Source organism: Brassica napus, chromosome C8 (assembly GCF_020379485.1).
Source record: "Brassica napus cultivar Da-Ae chromosome C8, Da-Ae, whole genome shotgun sequence".
NCBI lineage: Eukaryota > Viridiplantae > Streptophyta > Magnoliopsida > Brassicales > Brassicaceae > Brassica > Brassica napus.
The window spans coordinates 20781096-20798089 of NC_063451.1; the positions used below are offsets into that span (position 1 = coordinate 20781096).

Sequence of the window (16994 nt, forward strand, 5' to 3'; positions counted from 1 at the left end):
CAGGTTTTTCAGATCTGGATTTGATATGCAGGTTTTTCAGATCTGGAAGACTTCTGAGACGACTTACTTGTTAGTCGTCTGGAAGTCGTCTGGACTTCTTGGAAGTCTTATGACAAAGTCGTCTGGACTTCCAGGAAGTCGTCTGGACTTCCAGGAAGTCGTCTGGACTTCCAGGAAGTCGTCTGGACTTCCAGGAAGTCGTCTGGATTTTTCTGAGCGTTTTGGTAAGTTCTTATGTCTGATTTTTCTTCATTTGGTAACTTCTTGTTGTATAAAGTTCTTACTTTTTTCCCAAACTAAAACTCTCCAAACCCACTCTAATCTCTTTGACTTGAAAACACCAAACTTTATATGAATTTTTCAGTTTTGTCTCATGTATTTCTTACTAATCTATCTTTTTTGCAGGTTTTTAATTAGATGGTACTCATCTTCCACTAATTTAAAGGTAGATCTATTATTTTTAGATATGTATTTTTGTGTGTTCTGTAAAGGTAGATTTATCTAATCTTCCACTCATTTTTTCTGTTTTTAAGCCATTTGAACGTTTTTGAATATGCAGGTTTTTCAGATCTGGATTTAATATGCAGGTTTTTCAGATCTGGAAGACTTCTGGGACGACTTACTTGTTAGTCGTCTGGAAGTCTTCTGGAAGTCGTCTGAAAGTCGTCTGGACTTCCTAAAAGTCGTCTGGACTTCCTGTAAAGTCGTCTGGAAGTCGTCTGAACTTCCTAAAAGTCTTCTGACAAAGTCGTCTGAACTTCCTGGAAGTCGTCTGGACTTCTTAGAAGTCGTCTGGACTTCTTAAAAGTCGTCTGGTCTTGTCTACTCAAGTGGAATCCAAGCTTGTCTTTGTAGAGGAATGATCTATAATAGTTTTGTTTGTGGTCTGTTTTGTGAATTGCATGTCTACTCTTTTAGTTGTGAATTTTTTGTAAAATCAGTAATAATGTTTTCCAAGATGTATTAAATGTGCTAACAATGTGTTTACATATTTACAAATCAATGAAATAATAGACTTCAGTAGCCTTTTTCTTATCTTTGGATCTCTCATATGCAATAATAAACTCCAGTGGCCTTTTCTCATCTTAATAAACAAGAATGTTGGTAGCTTCATATTGATACAACATTTTAAGAAGCATTTAACCCTTCTTCCAACTCATAACAATAGTTATCATTATTGTCTATAACAATAATACTTAAGAGATGGAAACAAACAATAGTAACTAGTCAAAGCATATCATATTTTTTATAAGTTTGTGTTGAAAAACTTAGTCAAATTTAGTAAAACTAAGGGAGAGAACATATTTTGTAAATATGAGTTTTACATATCTTGAAGTTACTTATCACTCTTAAAAATACAAGTTATTCAAAAACTAATGTAGAAGACTTAAAAACTAGCGGAGAAGACGCGGACGACTTCAATCTAAGTTGTCGAGACGACTAAACTATACGTCGTCTGGTCAACGCAGAGGTTATTTTTGCAATTGACTTTGAAATCTGTTATTTCGGACGACTGAAAAATAAGTCGTCTACAATTGTTTGGTTAAAAAAAAACTCCAAAAAAGCTAGACGACTTACATTTCAGTCGTCATAGGTTAGTTTTGCATTTGACTGGATTATTTCAGAAGTTTGACTTTTCTGGACGACTTACATTTCAGTCGTCTAGTGAAAATTAAAATAATAATATTTTTTTAAAAGTAGACGACTTACAGTTAAGTTGTCATAGGTTGGTTTTGCAATTGAAAAAAAAAACTTCAAGATTTAATTATATACAGACGACTTATAATTCAGTCGTCCACGAGACGACTGAAATGTAAGTCGTCCAGGATTTACGAGGTTTGACTAGAATCTCGGAAAAAAATCCTCGACGACTTACAAGTAAGTCGTCTGGTGGACGACTGAATTATAAGTCGTTTGTGTATAATTAAATCTTGAAGTTTTTTTTTTCAATTGCAAAACTAACCTATGACTACTTAATTGTAAGTCGTTTACTTTTAAAAAAATATTATTATTTTAATTTTTGACAGACGACTGAAATGTAAGTCGTCTGGGGAAGTCAAACTTCTGTAATTATCCAGTCAAATGCAAAACTAACCTATGACGACTGAAATGTAAGTCGTCTAGGTTCTTTGGAATTTTTTTTGAAACCAAACAATAGTAGACGACTTAACTTTCAGTCGTCTCAGGTTACAGATTTCAAAGTCAATTGCAAAAATAACCTTTGCGTTGACCAGACGACTTCCAGGTAAGTCGTCTACAGCCAGACGACTTCCAGGTAAGTCGTCTACAGCCAGACGACTTCCCAAGTAAGTCGTCTGATGAACAGATCTGGAAAAAAACTCGATGTCATACCTTAAATTGGTGAGATAAGTTCCTTAGCATACATAAGGCTTCTCCAAGCACACAGAATCACAAACGAAAGTCACCCACCTAGAATCGTTAGCTTCTATGACTCTATGAACCATAAAAATTTTAGAATCAAAATCTTGGATTTTTTTAGCTCATTGTGGAGAGAAAGTGAGAGATATGTTGTGTTTAGTTCACAAGAATGGAAAAAGAAGAAGGGTAAATCGATTTTGGGAGCATTAAGAGCTTCAAATTGGTTGTTCATGGTGGTTGTGGTATTGATGACAATGACAATCTTGTAATTACTTGAAGATGATGAGGAATCGATTTTGGGAGCATTAAGAGCTTCAAATTGGTTGTTCATGGTGGTTGTGGTATTGATGACAATGACAATCTTGTAATTACTTGAAGATGATGAGGGTGAGAGAGTAAAAATGTCATTTTCGAAAAAAAAAAATAAAAAAAATTAATGACATTTTCGTAAATTATATGAACTTGTGGAGTGAATAGGGCAAAACCAATTTTCAAAAAAAAAGGAGGTTAGTTTTGTGTTTGACTTTAAGTTGTAGGTTAATTTTGCAAAAAGCCCATAAAAATTTCTGGTAGACCCAAAATTTAAATGATAAGATTAGAGATTAAATGTAACATGATTTTTTAGGAATATGTCCATTAGATCTATTTTTTAAAAAATCACACAAATCAATGTTGTTACTTCTGTTTTAGTATATAAGATATATATTTTAATTATTTTCTATTGATACATGTGAAGACACTACATGGAATTAAGCGCTTGAACTCCGACTTTGATGAAGATATTAATTCTGAATTGTTTGAGATTTTCTATGCTCATCCTTACCTAAGCTGTGCATTTTTTTTGAGAATGCACCGTGATTCTCCTGCGACGGTACTCCGACATAGTGCTCTTGAAAGCTCTACAAGCCTGCGTCACCACCCACAGAAGACATGAAGAGATCGGTATTACATGCTTCGTTTTCCCGGCTGCGAAAGAGATATTCATTGTGACTAAAATCAAATAAGTCTCCCTTTAGACATATCCTTTACTGTAATAATAGACACTAGATTTGGATTCGCACAACCGTGCGGGTATTAATTTTTATGTTTATATATATTTTACATAATTAGAATATATTTTTTAAGTTACTTACATATTTAAATGCTTATATATAATTATTTTAAATATAACAATTTAATAGTTTTCAATTAATTGATTATTTCAAATCATCACATATATTTGGTATTTTTATTATATATATTTTAAAATTATTTTTTATTCAATTATTATGATCCTGATCCGCAATTCAAAGCGCTAGATTATTTTTTATCAATATTTTTTATGTTTATTCATTTAAGATAACTATATATATAAAAAAATTTAAGATAAGTTAATTTTATGCATAAATTATCTAATTTACTAATGTATTATATTTCTAGCATAAATTTTAATGTTTGTGAAAATAAAATATATTAATTTATCAGTTTAAATAATTTTATCATATTTAGTTAAATACAATGTTTTATTTTAAAATGATAGATATAACTATAAAATAGTAAAATTAGTTAAATATAATGTTTATAAAAGATAATTGAGTATATATATATATTAATGTATAATAACATTAATTTCATTACTAATTACAAAATTAGTGAAAATATTTATATACAATTTTTGATAATTAAGATATTGTTATAATGTTTTTCAACACATTTGTTAAGAAAATTAAATATATATATTTATATTTTAAATTAAAAGATATCAAATTATATTATGATTTAAGTAGTTAAAAAATTATATATTAGCATTAAGGAAATACATTTAATAAAAAATTTAAATGATGATCCAAATAAAAATATCACACATGAATCAAAGTGAGTTTGTTAACCAATCCGGATTTTTAGGAGTCGATGTTATATTATGAATGATATATTATTAATCCATATTATTAGTAATAAATGAATGATAACTGATTTCTAGTGAGAGTCTATTTTTAAAAAAAATCACACATGAATCAAAGTTGTGACTTCTGTTTTAATATATAAGATATCCCGCGGCCACCATAATAATGATTACACAAAGGCTTCAGCTTCATCATGGTTTTGTATTGGAGAATGAAATGGTTATTGCTAAAATTATTTAAACTTTTATACTCTTTTAAATTATTTTATAAACCATTTTTTCAACACATAGTAAGCTCTTTAGTTAAAGAAATGTTGAAGTAAACAAGTTGCCAACCAAATCTTATTTATCGAAGTCAGCCTAAAACTTCTTAATTCAACCTTGTCATATCTAAAAAGAACATAAAAGAAGCATTACATAAGAACTAACCAGTGTAAATACTAACCATTCACCTCTTTGGCTTAATTTCTTCATTGCTCTGACTACTCTCCGAGTCATCAGCATAGCCAGCTACTTAGCTGCAATCTTCATCAACCTTGCTTCACGTTTAAGCCTTAACATCTAGTCATTATCATGCTCATCCAAGCCCACAATCATGTTCCTTAAGTGTGCAATGCATGTACATCTCTATTGTGATATAATACACAATCATGTTTTCTATTTTCTTTTGGTTAATTGTGTCAGTATATCTTACCGTTAGCAAGTTAAAAACATCTTTCATATATACAATCTTGCATCCGAGAAGTCATCTTTTTGTGAACGTCACATTACCTTCATCAGTGTGTAAGGTTTAAAGCTCTCACACTATACTAGATCAAAGTTTTGTAATTTTCACCGCTAATTAAACTTCCTTTATACGTAAATAATACACAAATTGTTGTTACATTTGAGAACAAAGAGAGCTACATCAATATAAACGTATTATTTACATTTGTAAAAGATTAAGAGACCAATTTTTGCAAGATTTTGAGGATATGATTTTAATGTTACACGACTAGGACCAATTTAAATTCCATAAACAATTGTTCAATGTGCTAAATATACTTTATAATAAAATTAGCTATATCAAGTTTTAGATGTTAGTTGTGATGTAATGGTTTAAATCCCATCTAAACATTTTTCTAAATGTTTACGTTCAAACCATGCAAAATGGAATCTGAAAAATTAGAAATGAACATATGAAAAAAAAAAATTAACCTAGAAATGACGGTTGTATCATGTATGCATGTGGTTGTCCACTATGGTATGGTGTCCAGTTTCACATTCTGACATGAAGAAAACAAAGATGCCCTTGAAAATCTATCTTTCAAGTCTTTGTTCCAGTGTTATAGCACTAATGAACAACTCTGAGTAATTATCAATTTATCCAAAAAAACATATATGGACATATTCTAGTACTTCTCTAAATACCTAAACATCAATAGCATATGCTACAACTCTTGTGGTTTCCATTTTCTAAGTTCAGCATCGACGATGCAGTGTGCTTCCTCTGCGATCTCTGCGTTTCTCAACGCAGAATCAATAGCCTCCTCTACTTCTTCCATCTCTTTCATCTTCTCCTCCAGCATTATCTCCCCTTCTACTCTGCTCTCCTTGATCTCTTCCAGCTGAACAGCAACCGTTTTGGCCTTGTACTGAACCATTCTCTCTGACTCTTCATGCTTCCCTCTCAACTCCTCGTACTCTTTCAATGATATTCTAATCTTCTTATCAGGCTCATCGTGAGTCAAACTCTCCTTCTTATCAGTAAGTACTCTCATGTCTTCTACAGCTCTCCTCTCTGCGGTTTTCGCCTTCACCACAGCTCTTCCAACTATCTCTAGCTGCTTCACTGCTTCACCCATCACTGTACGCCTGCCTGCTGCTTCTCTCCTGAGTTCATCCACCTGCATCCTCATCTCTTCCGCTTCTTGTCTTGTCCTCTCAGCTTCACTGATGATTTCATCGACCTTTCGACTCACTTCAACCCATTCTACTTCTTCAAAAGCTTTTCTCTCGTTTTCCTTTCCCTTCAGATCTCTGTTCTCTCTCTGCACACCGTCCAACTCCACCGTGAGAGATCCCACCAAGCTTTTGTATGATCTTTCTTCATCAAAAATCTCACGCATCGCGCTCTTGGCCTCTTTGAGCTCCCTAGCAAGTTTGATCTCCTCTTGTAAAAGCTCGTTCTCTGCAGATATCTCCTCCAGCTCATCTATATCTTTCCTCAGCTCAGGGTCACAACCTCGTCTCAGATCCTCCAGCCTCAGCTCAGCCTCTTGTTTCATATCCCCGTAAGTTTCTCCCATGTCCACTCTCTCCTCGTTGATCTTTTCCTCTTCTTTTTTTATCCTATCAGCACCTGACTTCAGCCTCTCAGCAGCGTCACGCATCTCGGATATCTCATGTGTCATGTCTCTGATCTTTTGGGAGTTAACCACTGTTGCGCACTCTGCTTCCTCTGCTCTATGAAGCTCTGATAGCCTCTCTTCCACGGAAATGCTGAATTCTTGTTTTATCTCCGCGAGCTTTTGCCTCGCCATGAGTAGCCCCGCGGTAGCTAAAATGTAGTTCTCTCTTGCGCGCTCTGTTTCTTGGCTTCGAGATTGGAGTTTTTCTAACCGTTGGTTCATTGTGTGTTTGGTTAGGATGGCAGATTTTTTGGAATGTTTGGTGGCTTCTAGTTTAGCCCTCAAGTCAAAGGCCTTTCGCTGAGCAGAGTCGAGATCAGAGAGAGCTCTTGCTTTGGCTTTGACAGAGGTATCGAGACAGAGCTGGACTCTGTCCATTTCTTGTTCTGCTAACAGAAGCTGCGTCTCTTTCTCCGACACATCCGTTGCGTCCTTAAGAAAGGGAAGCTATTTCAGAGAAATGAAGAGTTGGGAATGAGAGAAGAATGAATGAATGTACCTGTGAGGAGGATGGAGAGGAGAGACGCGGTTGTTGTTGTTGCTTAGAGAAGCTAGCTTGACGGAATAAACTAACGGCGTCTCTAACGGATTGGAAGGGAGAACGAGTGTCAATCTCTCCCACCACCTCACTCATCCGAGGAGGAGTCTCCACCGGAGCATCCGCTCGGTTCTTCGCCATATGTTTTTGTCTTGTTTTACGTGATTAAGCAGATAGAGAGGGTTTGATGTTGATCCTGTGGATCTTTGGTCTTCCAAATAATGGACCAGAGGGTCGCCATGTTTTGCGCTCTCTTGTCTTTTGTCAACTCTAAATCCATTCTTCTATCTTTAGACATCAAATCCTGATATGAGAAACCTTAAAAGTATTTATAAATAATATTATTTTTTTGAATACACCAAAAGCAATACATTTTTTTTTTTTTGAAACTGACAGGAAAAGTAATATTGATAGATAGCAAAATTAATATTACCTTTTGGTATGTATACGTATCATTGCTCTCCCAACATTCACAGAGGTATTCAACTCATTTCCTCCTCCAACGCTTGCACGTCTACACAGCAGGAAACATCATCTTACATAGAGCACCATGGAGATCCTCCCTCTTTAAATTGATCTTGCTACGAAGATCAACCATGCCTTTCATTTTGCTATATGGTTCGGTTCCTTCTCACTTCCTGAGAGAAAGAGAGAGATAGTCTTTTTGTATTTAAATGTTAACTTCATGCTCATATCTTTTTTGCTTACTACAGAGAACATTAGTATTCCCCTGTTTTTTTTTTTTTTGTGTTGACCAGATTCTGACTTACCTTTAGATTCTCATGATAATTGCTAGTATCTCAACTAAAAGATAGGCTAAGAGATGCAAGTTTTATTTCAACATTTAAAACACATTTTGCAATCCAGACGGTATAAACACACGCAGACGTCTTCTTGAGTTCGAGGTTCTTGTAATCCCCCACCTACTCAATATGTACACCTAAACGAAGACCAATGTTCTTGAATATCTTCATTCTAATAAGCTTCTTCTTCTTCCTCTATTAGACAGGATTTTCAACGTGAATATGTAGGCGGCTGCACATCATAGAATTAGTAGACATATAAATAGCAGATTTGTCTTCAAGTTTGACTGATTATTTTTCTCAAAAGACATAGACAAACAATAAAGGAAACGATGACCAAACCTTCTCGGAAAGTTTGCCTTTCTACATCGTTTTTGACTCTTTGTTCAACACTGCCAACACGTTTTTTCCTTTTCTCTCGCTGCAGCTTCCCTCTTTGCATTCTTGTTTCACTTTAATGGCCTTCGTTATCCACTTTCTTCAACAACATCTGTGTACATAGTCATATTAACTTATTAAGTAAGGTTTTTTTATAGTTGAAGAGATGAAGCTTACGTTGCTTTCGTCATTTTTTGGCATTATAATACCGTCTTCACTCTCACAAATCTTCCTTAGAGCAATTACTTCCTTCTGAAGCCTGTCCATACAAAAACCCTGAAACCTCCTCTTCAGAATCTACATTTCCATCTCCCTCATGTTTCCTTTTGCCTTCTTATAAACTTATTCGATGAAACAAGAAAGAGTGACAAGAGCATTAGACAAACAAACAACAGTTGGCAAGAGTTCTACATTTTTATTTTATGGAGACTTAAAAGGCAAAGGAAATCTTGAACCCTTATAAAAGTAAAAAAATAAAGTGAAGGTGATATAACTTGGTTTTGTGGGTTGGTTGGTTACTTCTTTTAAGGATTATCAGACACAACCACAATCTGACCTGTAGATTTGGTCTTAATACTTTTACTTCAAACCTTTTGGCTCAGCCGCCAGTTGACTCATACAGTTATTATACAAGATTATAGAGCAATAACCTAATAATGCTTTGGTTATATTTCATCAGTAGCACCCACCCCCACAACAACAGCAAAATTACAGGGAAAAAAAACAACCACCACCAGGTTTGCTTTGTATACAAATACACAATATATAAACTAGTTGACTTATAGTATGTGTTACAACTTAAAACATCATTACACATCCTCAAAAATTTACAGGCTGGCAGATGTGTGTTGTGTGCTCATCTTCTTCTGCTTCATCCACTCTCAGTTCACCACCATGTCCTACACAATCTGATTTGGGTTTGGTTTCCAAGCGGAACATGTAGCCATGGGTCTCCTCTTCCAGAACAGATACAACGCTCCTTCACTCCCTCCTAGTTTATAGTTTTTGTCGTAACCTTTAAGCATCTCACTCGCCGCAAACGCCGCGGATCCGCCAACCGGCCATCCCACGAACCCTGCCATCATCATTCTCACCCTCCACTTCCCCAGCACCTCGTGCCTCTCAACCCTCTCCCTCTCCTCGCACGCTATCATGTTCACTATATCCCTCGCCACGCAGTGCTGCTCCGCGCTGATCCTCTGCTTCTCATCCCTCGGCCTCGCCGCATCGATCGACTCAAACATCGCCGTGTAGTAATCAAGCGTCTGCACAAACCTCGACAGGAAAGGCGAGGTGTTCGTGTTGGATTCTTGCTCCACAAGCGTCACGAGCCTCGGTCCGAGGCTCTTGATCAGATGGAGCAGCCTGTCTCTATGATTCTCGACGCTCACGCTCTCGTCGGGCATGTGGTGCAACACGAAAGGGAAGTTCACCACGACGGCGAACCCAGGCTCCACCCCTAAGTGTTCCCTGTGGACCTCGCACCCGGACATGATCGCGTCGTGAAACTCAAACGGCACGCCGCACGACTTCGCCATGTTGGCGAGCTTCTCACCTACCAAGGTGAGTCCTCCCCCACGGGCGTAGTAAGACTGCGAATCGTCCACGCCTGTGACACGCAGCAAAGGGGGCCCACCGGGTCGTTTAGCAAGCTCGTGGATGAGGAACATGTACTGCGATCCCTGCGCGATCTGGAAATCGATGACGTGGATTCTGTTATCACCAGCCGTTGCTTCCAAGATAGCAGCGTTTGCAGACATGTACGCGAACTTCCAATAAGGGCAGATCTCATAGAGAACTCCCATGTAAGACATGAGCTCCCTTCCCGTTGGCTCGTTGCACTTCAAGGCTCTGTATATATTCCCTCCAGAGCCTTCAAGCCTCGCTCTAAGCCCTTCCGCCATGTAAGCGCCAAGACGTTGGATAGGACTTCCTGAGACCGACACCATCTGTTCCAAGACGTCGATGAACCCACACGCTGTAGCGAAGTCCCCGTCAGCGACCGCACGAGCTCCCTCTAGTAGCACCTCTTTCAAGTCTAGCTGTGGAGTCAACGCCAAGAGCTCGTCCCAGTTCCATGACTTCCCAGCAGCTGGGCTGAAGCCTGAGTATTCTTCAACTTTGGGGTCAGAACTCAGCAGCGTCTCCTCGAGTTCACGGATCTTGCTCTTGACCCCGGCTTCGTCGTAGACATAGGAAGACGCTGCGCTCAAGGGTGATTCATAGACGTTTTCAGGGGAAGGATGTGGATCAGAGATGCATGAGTGAGAGCCCTGAGGAGAAAACGGGCTCCTACCAGATGTGATGCTCACAGAAGAAGGTGAGTCATAGGAAGGAAGAGTAGTACCGGAAGCAGTTGATGATTCGAGGGTGAAGAAGCTTTCTTTGGAGGAGCCATTGTTGTTGTTGTTGTCTATCATTTGAAACTGAGGTGAACAGTGTGGTTGAGGATACAGCATGTGAAGTCCAGCTGCACTGTGATGTTTCTGAGATGTTTGCATTATAACCCTCTAGTAGATAGTCTTTTAAGTCTGTCTCTTTTGTTTGACTGAACCGACCTGTCTCCATGGAAAGGAAGAGAAGGACAAGTGAGGCTACAGCAGCGTACAAGCAACTTAAATACAGACAATATTATTTGTGACAGAAGAAAATAAAGAGTCCAGTTCTTGTGAACAATTTTTCCAGACGTATCCGACAAGAATGTAGTCAAAAGTCAAAAACCCATTTGCAAAATCAATCAATCAAAGGGGTCATAAAAAAAAAAAAAAAAGAGATCTATCATCTTTCAGGAATACAAAGTTCGGTTTTTGGTACTGCCTCAAGATCCCTATTACCAAAAATAGAAGCCTAATCTCTCTCTACAAAAATTAAATCAGTTCGAAGGTTAAGAGTCAAACCCTAAAATCAGGGATTCAACTATTGGATTGAAAATATTAAATTTGACGCTAAAAGTCATGATTTTTATACATTCTGCACTTTTGATAACACAAGACAAGACATAGACAAATTGATTTTGGCTACTTATATAATCTCATATCCTTCACACCTAAAACAACCAAAAGGCACATAACACCTAGGATTCAAAAACCCTATGATCAAAGGCCTAAAACAGAGTTAAAATAGATAAGAAGAAAATAGTTTCATGGTATAAGGAAGAAAAAAAGAGTAAATGGAACTGAAAAGTGTTGGCATGACAAATAAAGGAGAAAGGGGGTTGTGCATAGATTACCACAAAAGCTAACCTTAAGGAGAGACCCTGGAGGGATTGGGGTGGATATTGCTGGAAGGGAACAGAGAGGAAGCAGAAGGTTTGATTGCATACTCAAGAATCAAAGGCTTGATGAGGAAGAAGAGGATATAAAAAGTGCAAAATGTCATGACCCTCTTGGACCTATTAAATGTCCCTTTTATTCCTTTTATTCACTTAATATGCCACTCTGACCATTGACTTTTGGACGGCAGTAGTAGCTAGCACTTACCACTGTCTTTTTTTATTACTCTTTTGATGTTATTTATCTACTATCTGTCACTTTTGCCATTGTAAATTTATTAATTTCTAATAAGTATGTTTCATGATTGATAAGAAAATAGCCAAATTATAGAATCTGATCTTATTAATTTAAAATGTATGATATATAAAGAATACACGATTTTTAAAAAAATTGATACAAGCATAGCTCTAAACCCAAGTTAACCGGATCTATCCAAACTGACTACTACAAGCTGATATGAAACTGCAGAAGAAAGCAACATCGCTAGAGTGAAACTTTGACTTTGGCTGCTACATCGCAAGATGGCTGTTTCACCATCGGAGAGGCATTTTTTCTCAAAACGACGTGAAAGAGTAAGTAAAAAAGGAAACAATGTTGAAAAGTTGACCCCTTATAGCCATAAATCTCATCAAATATCTAGAGAAAGAATCTATTTATTATACTTCATTATGGATATTAATTTGGATTTTTCTATAAATTTGAAATATCTCTAATTTAATAAACAAAAATATCAAAAGAAATAAAAAATTTTTGGAGATCTTCGACAAGATTTTGTGACATTCCGAGTTTTTATGTACTTGAAAATGTTTTTACCAGAATTATTTGATTATTTATATTATTAATGTATTTATTTTCTGAATATTTTTCCATAAAAATTTAGAATTAATTAAGCATGATTAATTAATCTGAAATAATAGAAAGATAGATGATTTATTGGAAAATCATTTTCAATGTTTTTCCAGACTAAAATACAAAAAAAAAACACTGGGTGATTGTAGTATAAGTAAATAAATCTTTTGAACTTCTCGAACTTAATATTCTACCCGTTACACAAGATGAAATCTACATGCCGAAAGAGCGGACATAAAATCCATAAACTATGGACGGTTAGAGGTTAGATGTATGCATAAGTAAAGTCGCATAGCAAGGAAAATGCTTGAAAATCTTCATAAACATATTAAAAACCTAAAAAAAAAAAAAAAATCACACGGATGAAGAGTAACCAGCAATGCAAGCAAAAGGGAGAAACAAGCTTTCCAAGAGAAAAAAAGGGAGCAACAAAATAGAATGTGCATCAAATCTAGGTTTATAGTTGACATTGGCCCTTAGAGAATAAAGTGTGTACTACAAGTCTACAGCAAAACCATTGATTCTTTTTGCCATTCTTATTGAGATTCGCGGTGGCTTTTCTACTCATTTTTTTTTGTAGCACTGGCTTTTCTACTCACTCGTCTTGTAAATATACATATTCGTCTACTACATACTAATATTCAACATGCGGACTTTTGTTACATCTCCTTAGATGTTTTTACACAACTTGTAAGAAAATTCTTAAAATATTATTCAGATCGAATGGATTTTATCCTTTGTACGGAGGTGTGATGGCAAAATAGCAAAAAAAGACGAATGTGAAGGGCAAAAGAGAACGCGTTTGCGTCACATCACACGCAATGCGTAGGAAAAAGGTCGAGGGGATCAAGGGAGTTCCTGGAACATCCCAATCTCCTCTCACTCTCCGACACATTTCTTTTTCTCTTTTAACTTTTTTATTTTGTTTTGTTTAAGTCACTTAATGTAAAAAAAGAAATAGAAAGAGAGATATGAGTGTTAAAAAAAAAGTAAAAGAGATATGGATACAAATCTATGTGATTTGCATGGAAATCAGTATGCCAACAGATTGTGTTTTGGCATATAAAAGGTGAGGAAACAAACTATAAATATAGAAACAAATCCTTTTAAAACCTTTTCTCCTGCTTTCTTGCGTTTTCAAAATAAGTAAAAAGGGTAAAGGAGATGATGATGCGATGCGATGGAAAGAAAACCAATTGTCGTTCCTTTTCTTTGTAGAGATGCCACTGGCCCACAAAAAGAAACGCTTACGTAAGAGCAGGAGACGTAGTATGTATAACCAATAATCATGGAGGCCCACCAAACACGGTTACTCTCTTTTCTTTATGTTCTTTATTACCAACGGTCCAACACCATTACTCTTCCCTTTGTTATATACTCATCATATTCAAACTTGCATTGTTAGTGGAGAAGTTGTTATCAAGGTAAACTGCAATATTTTCCATATTGTTAGTAGAAAAATAACTTGCTCGGTTAAAAAAAAACTTGTCGTGCGCGTTTGCAATTTTTTCCTATAGTCAAACTTGTAAAAAAATTGTTTTGTGCAGTGTCTTTGTCTCTTTGATGATACGATATCTATATAATATGTTTAAGTATCATCACGCATTTCTATATGGTGCAACACATCATGCATCTACAATAAAAACAGTACTAATGATGATTTGATCATGAGGTCATTGATACATCAAGTAAGAAAAAAAGCGAGGGATGTGAAGGAAACGTATCTGCCATATACTATACCATTTACTTGACTATTTTACACAACACTTTTCTAATTTGTTCATCTCAGTCTTCGATCATGTGGCTCCACACGGTTAGACAGAAAACCATACTACCCTCTGAGATCGAGAGCATGAGAGAAGACACATATCAAGTGGACAGAAAAAGGTGAAAGCTTACATTTTGATGAACTTTTGTTTTGTCTTAAAAAAAAATTCTCCCACCCATATGCCTGTAACACCGGTATTTTCCAAAATAACTTAAATAAATAAAAAATATAAAATCTCCATTTATTACTTCTCAAAAGTCAACTCCAAAGTCGTAAATCCAATAAATAGGCATAATTCCAAATAGCATAATAAGTCTCGAAAATATCGGTAAAAGCATAAAAACCGTAAGTCTGAAAAAGAAAGGAAATAAAACTCCCAAAGAACCAGCCCGATAACAATCACTCCTGCTCGTCACTCTCATCTGAAAGAGGAAGGAATAGGAGGGGTGATAAACAGGGGAGTTACTCCGTGAGGTATGGGATGCTAAACACGCAAACCACTGGCTTGAGTAAATAGAACTCCCACTATGGAAGTTTAGCTTTAATATGAACACACACGACGCCTAGCGCATCACACAAACCAAACAATGCAATGATAGCATATAGTTAGTCCATACACCCCGCATCTCCTCATATGGATATATAATACGTAGCATCGCTAGTACATTCTGTCTCTGTACTCCGCCCTCTCAAGTAGCGTCTATGGTACAAACGTCTCTGCACCACACGCCCACACAAGTAGCATCGCAAGTCCAGACGTCTCTGAACCCCTGCCTGCACAATCAAAGTAGCGTCGCTAGCCTAGACATCTCTGAGCCCCCGCCCGTGCGCATAGTCCCTACTAATAACTATGTATACATACATATATATATATATATATATATATATATATATATATATCACATCTCTTAACATCACACAATCCAATAAAAGGTTGAATCCTCTAGACCCCTAGTTCCAGTTTACAATGAATGAACTAACTAACAATCAAAACTCAATTCAAACAGACGGATCATGATTCGAAATCTAAACTACGATAGAGAGAATTCTACACTGGTACGAGATTTACGGAATAGACCCTCACCTTTGTCACGGGTTCTGAAGATAATTTGACAAAACACCTAATTGATCTTGACGGCTCTAAAATAGAGCAACTCCAGAACTCTCTGAAAATAAATAAATATGATTATTCTGGCAAAACTAAACCCTAGAGAAAGCAGATGAATAACTCAAGAACCGACCGTTTAAATTTTCAGGTCAGAAAGTAGTCCTATATGTCCACTGTCCGTAGCCACTGAGTTTACTCTGATCGGACGTCATTTGATCTGCCAAAATGGCTGCAGGTCCAGGCTGGTCGTAAAGAAAGACTGCAGCAGATCCCCTCGCGAAAACAAGCAAAACACTCAGAATATAACTCGGAGATGATAGATAAAAGAGTTAACTACTTACTGACAAAATTCCAGACTGAAATATTTTGATTAGGTCGACCATTTCACCTTTACGCTGAGACTGGTCGGAACTGTCTCTGCAGTGCAACATCTTAAGCTTATTCTTGCACAAGAAGCAACAGCAATAACTTTTGCTGCACAACTCTGATCTCGATTCCGTTTGCTGATACATATTCCTGGAAGTCAGATCTATCCCAAGAGACATGGCTCGCACCCTAGAATCCTCTGGATCGTACTAGAAACCTCTCGCAAAACCACTCTTTAGCCATGTATCTGATGGTAACGGTTGGTGATCGGGTGTGAGTAGCGACAGTGGTGCAAGCAGGTGTGAGATCACGATCTCTCTAGCTTGGATCCTGACGGTGGTTTATGATAACTACGGCAGCAAGCGGATCATGGCGGTGCAAATATGTGGCTAGTTGTGATGAACGTGACGGCTCTGGCGCGGTAAGGATCTCAGACCCTCCTCCGGTGAGATGATCATGACGGTGGTGAAGAACCGGCGATGATCAAGGCATGGATCTCCGGTGGACTGAGATGACTCAAGGCTTTGAGCCGTGGTGGTTGGCGATGATCATGGTGGGTCTGAAGGCGTGGTGGAGAGGTAGAAGACGATGGTGAATAACGGCTGCGTCTCCATTGATGGCACACGTTCTTAGGTTTAGAAGAGGAAGTTGCGTACTGTATTAATAATATGTAAACTACACGGTTTACATTAAACCATTGAAGAAATTGATTTGAGTTGGTTTGAAGAAATACGTAGCGACCGAGCGTTCGTCCGCTCGGTTGCTACGTAGCGACCGAGCTCTTCCGAAACGTCGACACGACATTAGTCCATGCATTCTCATCTACCCTTCGATGCTATCTCCCGAAGACCGTAGCGAACCCATTTCATGTTTCCCGCCATTCTAAGTCATCGATCAAACTTTACGGTAAAAACTGCGGAAAGTTCACTCTTTATCGAAAGAAGCCGTAATAAACGCTTCGAGTCAGAAGACGGCCCAAGTGGACCTAAGACATGACTCGAGGCCCAACTTACGATTTCTTAACCAACAGCTCGTAAGCCGCATGACGGTTTACGCTTGGTTCGTAAGGAAAGATAAATTTCAAGTTTCCGCAGATAAATACAAAATTTTGAAGATAATTACGAAGATCGGAAAAAATGGAATATCTCCATTTTTTATGCTATGGCGGCTTAAGGACAAAAGAGGAAAAGCGTAAACCGACCTAGGAGCCAGAATATAAGGAGTCCTAGGCGAGAGGCATGAGGAGGAATTTTTTTCAGAG

The 16994-nt window shown here is 37.2% G+C and overlaps 2 protein-coding genes across 3 annotated transcripts; both read right to left on the minus strand.

Moving 5' to 3' along the window:
- Positions 1-5547: 5547 nt before the first annotated feature.
- On the minus strand, positions 5548-8806 carry LOC106359614 (putative WEB family protein At4g17210). Its single transcript, XM_013799282.3, has 2 exons — positions 7151-8806; positions 5548-7083 (listed from the first exon to the last, which is right to left on the minus strand). The coding sequence occupies exons 1-2, from the start codon at positions 7328-7330 to the stop codon at positions 5692-5694; spliced, it is 1572 nt and encodes a 523-aa protein (XP_013654736.2). The 5' UTR covers positions 7331-8806; the 3' UTR covers positions 5548-5691.
- Positions 8807-9016: 210 nt separating this feature from the next.
- Positions 9017-11767, minus strand: LOC106360708 (scarecrow-like protein 13). 2 transcript variants are annotated; one of them, XM_048766144.1, is made up of 2 exons: positions 11613-11767; positions 9017-10928 (listed from the first exon to the last, which is right to left on the minus strand). In XM_048766144.1, exon 2 carries the CDS (start codon positions 10869-10871, stop codon positions 9270-9272), a length of 1602 nt encoding a protein of 533 aa, XP_048622101.1. In that variant the 5' UTR covers positions 10872-10928; positions 11613-11767; the 3' UTR covers positions 9017-9269. The 2 variants fall into 2 exon arrangements, with proteins under 2 accessions (XP_048622101.1, XP_048622102.1); XM_048766145.1 differs by having other exon boundaries at positions 11600-11753.
- Positions 11768-16994: the final 5227 nt, after the last annotated feature.

Coding starts and splice junctions, on each gene's coding strand:
- LOC106359614 (XM_013799282.3), bottom strand. CDS start 7,330: ATGGCGAAGAACCGAGCGGATGCTCCGGTGGAGACTCCTCCTCGGATG. Junction 7,084..7,150: donor CCTCTCCATCCTCCTCACAG/GTACATTCATTC, acceptor CCCTTTCTTAAG/GACGCAACGGATGTGTCGGA.
- LOC106360708 (XM_048766144.1), bottom strand. CDS start 10,871: ATGCAAACATCTCAGAAACATCACAGTGCAGCTGGACTTCACATGCTG.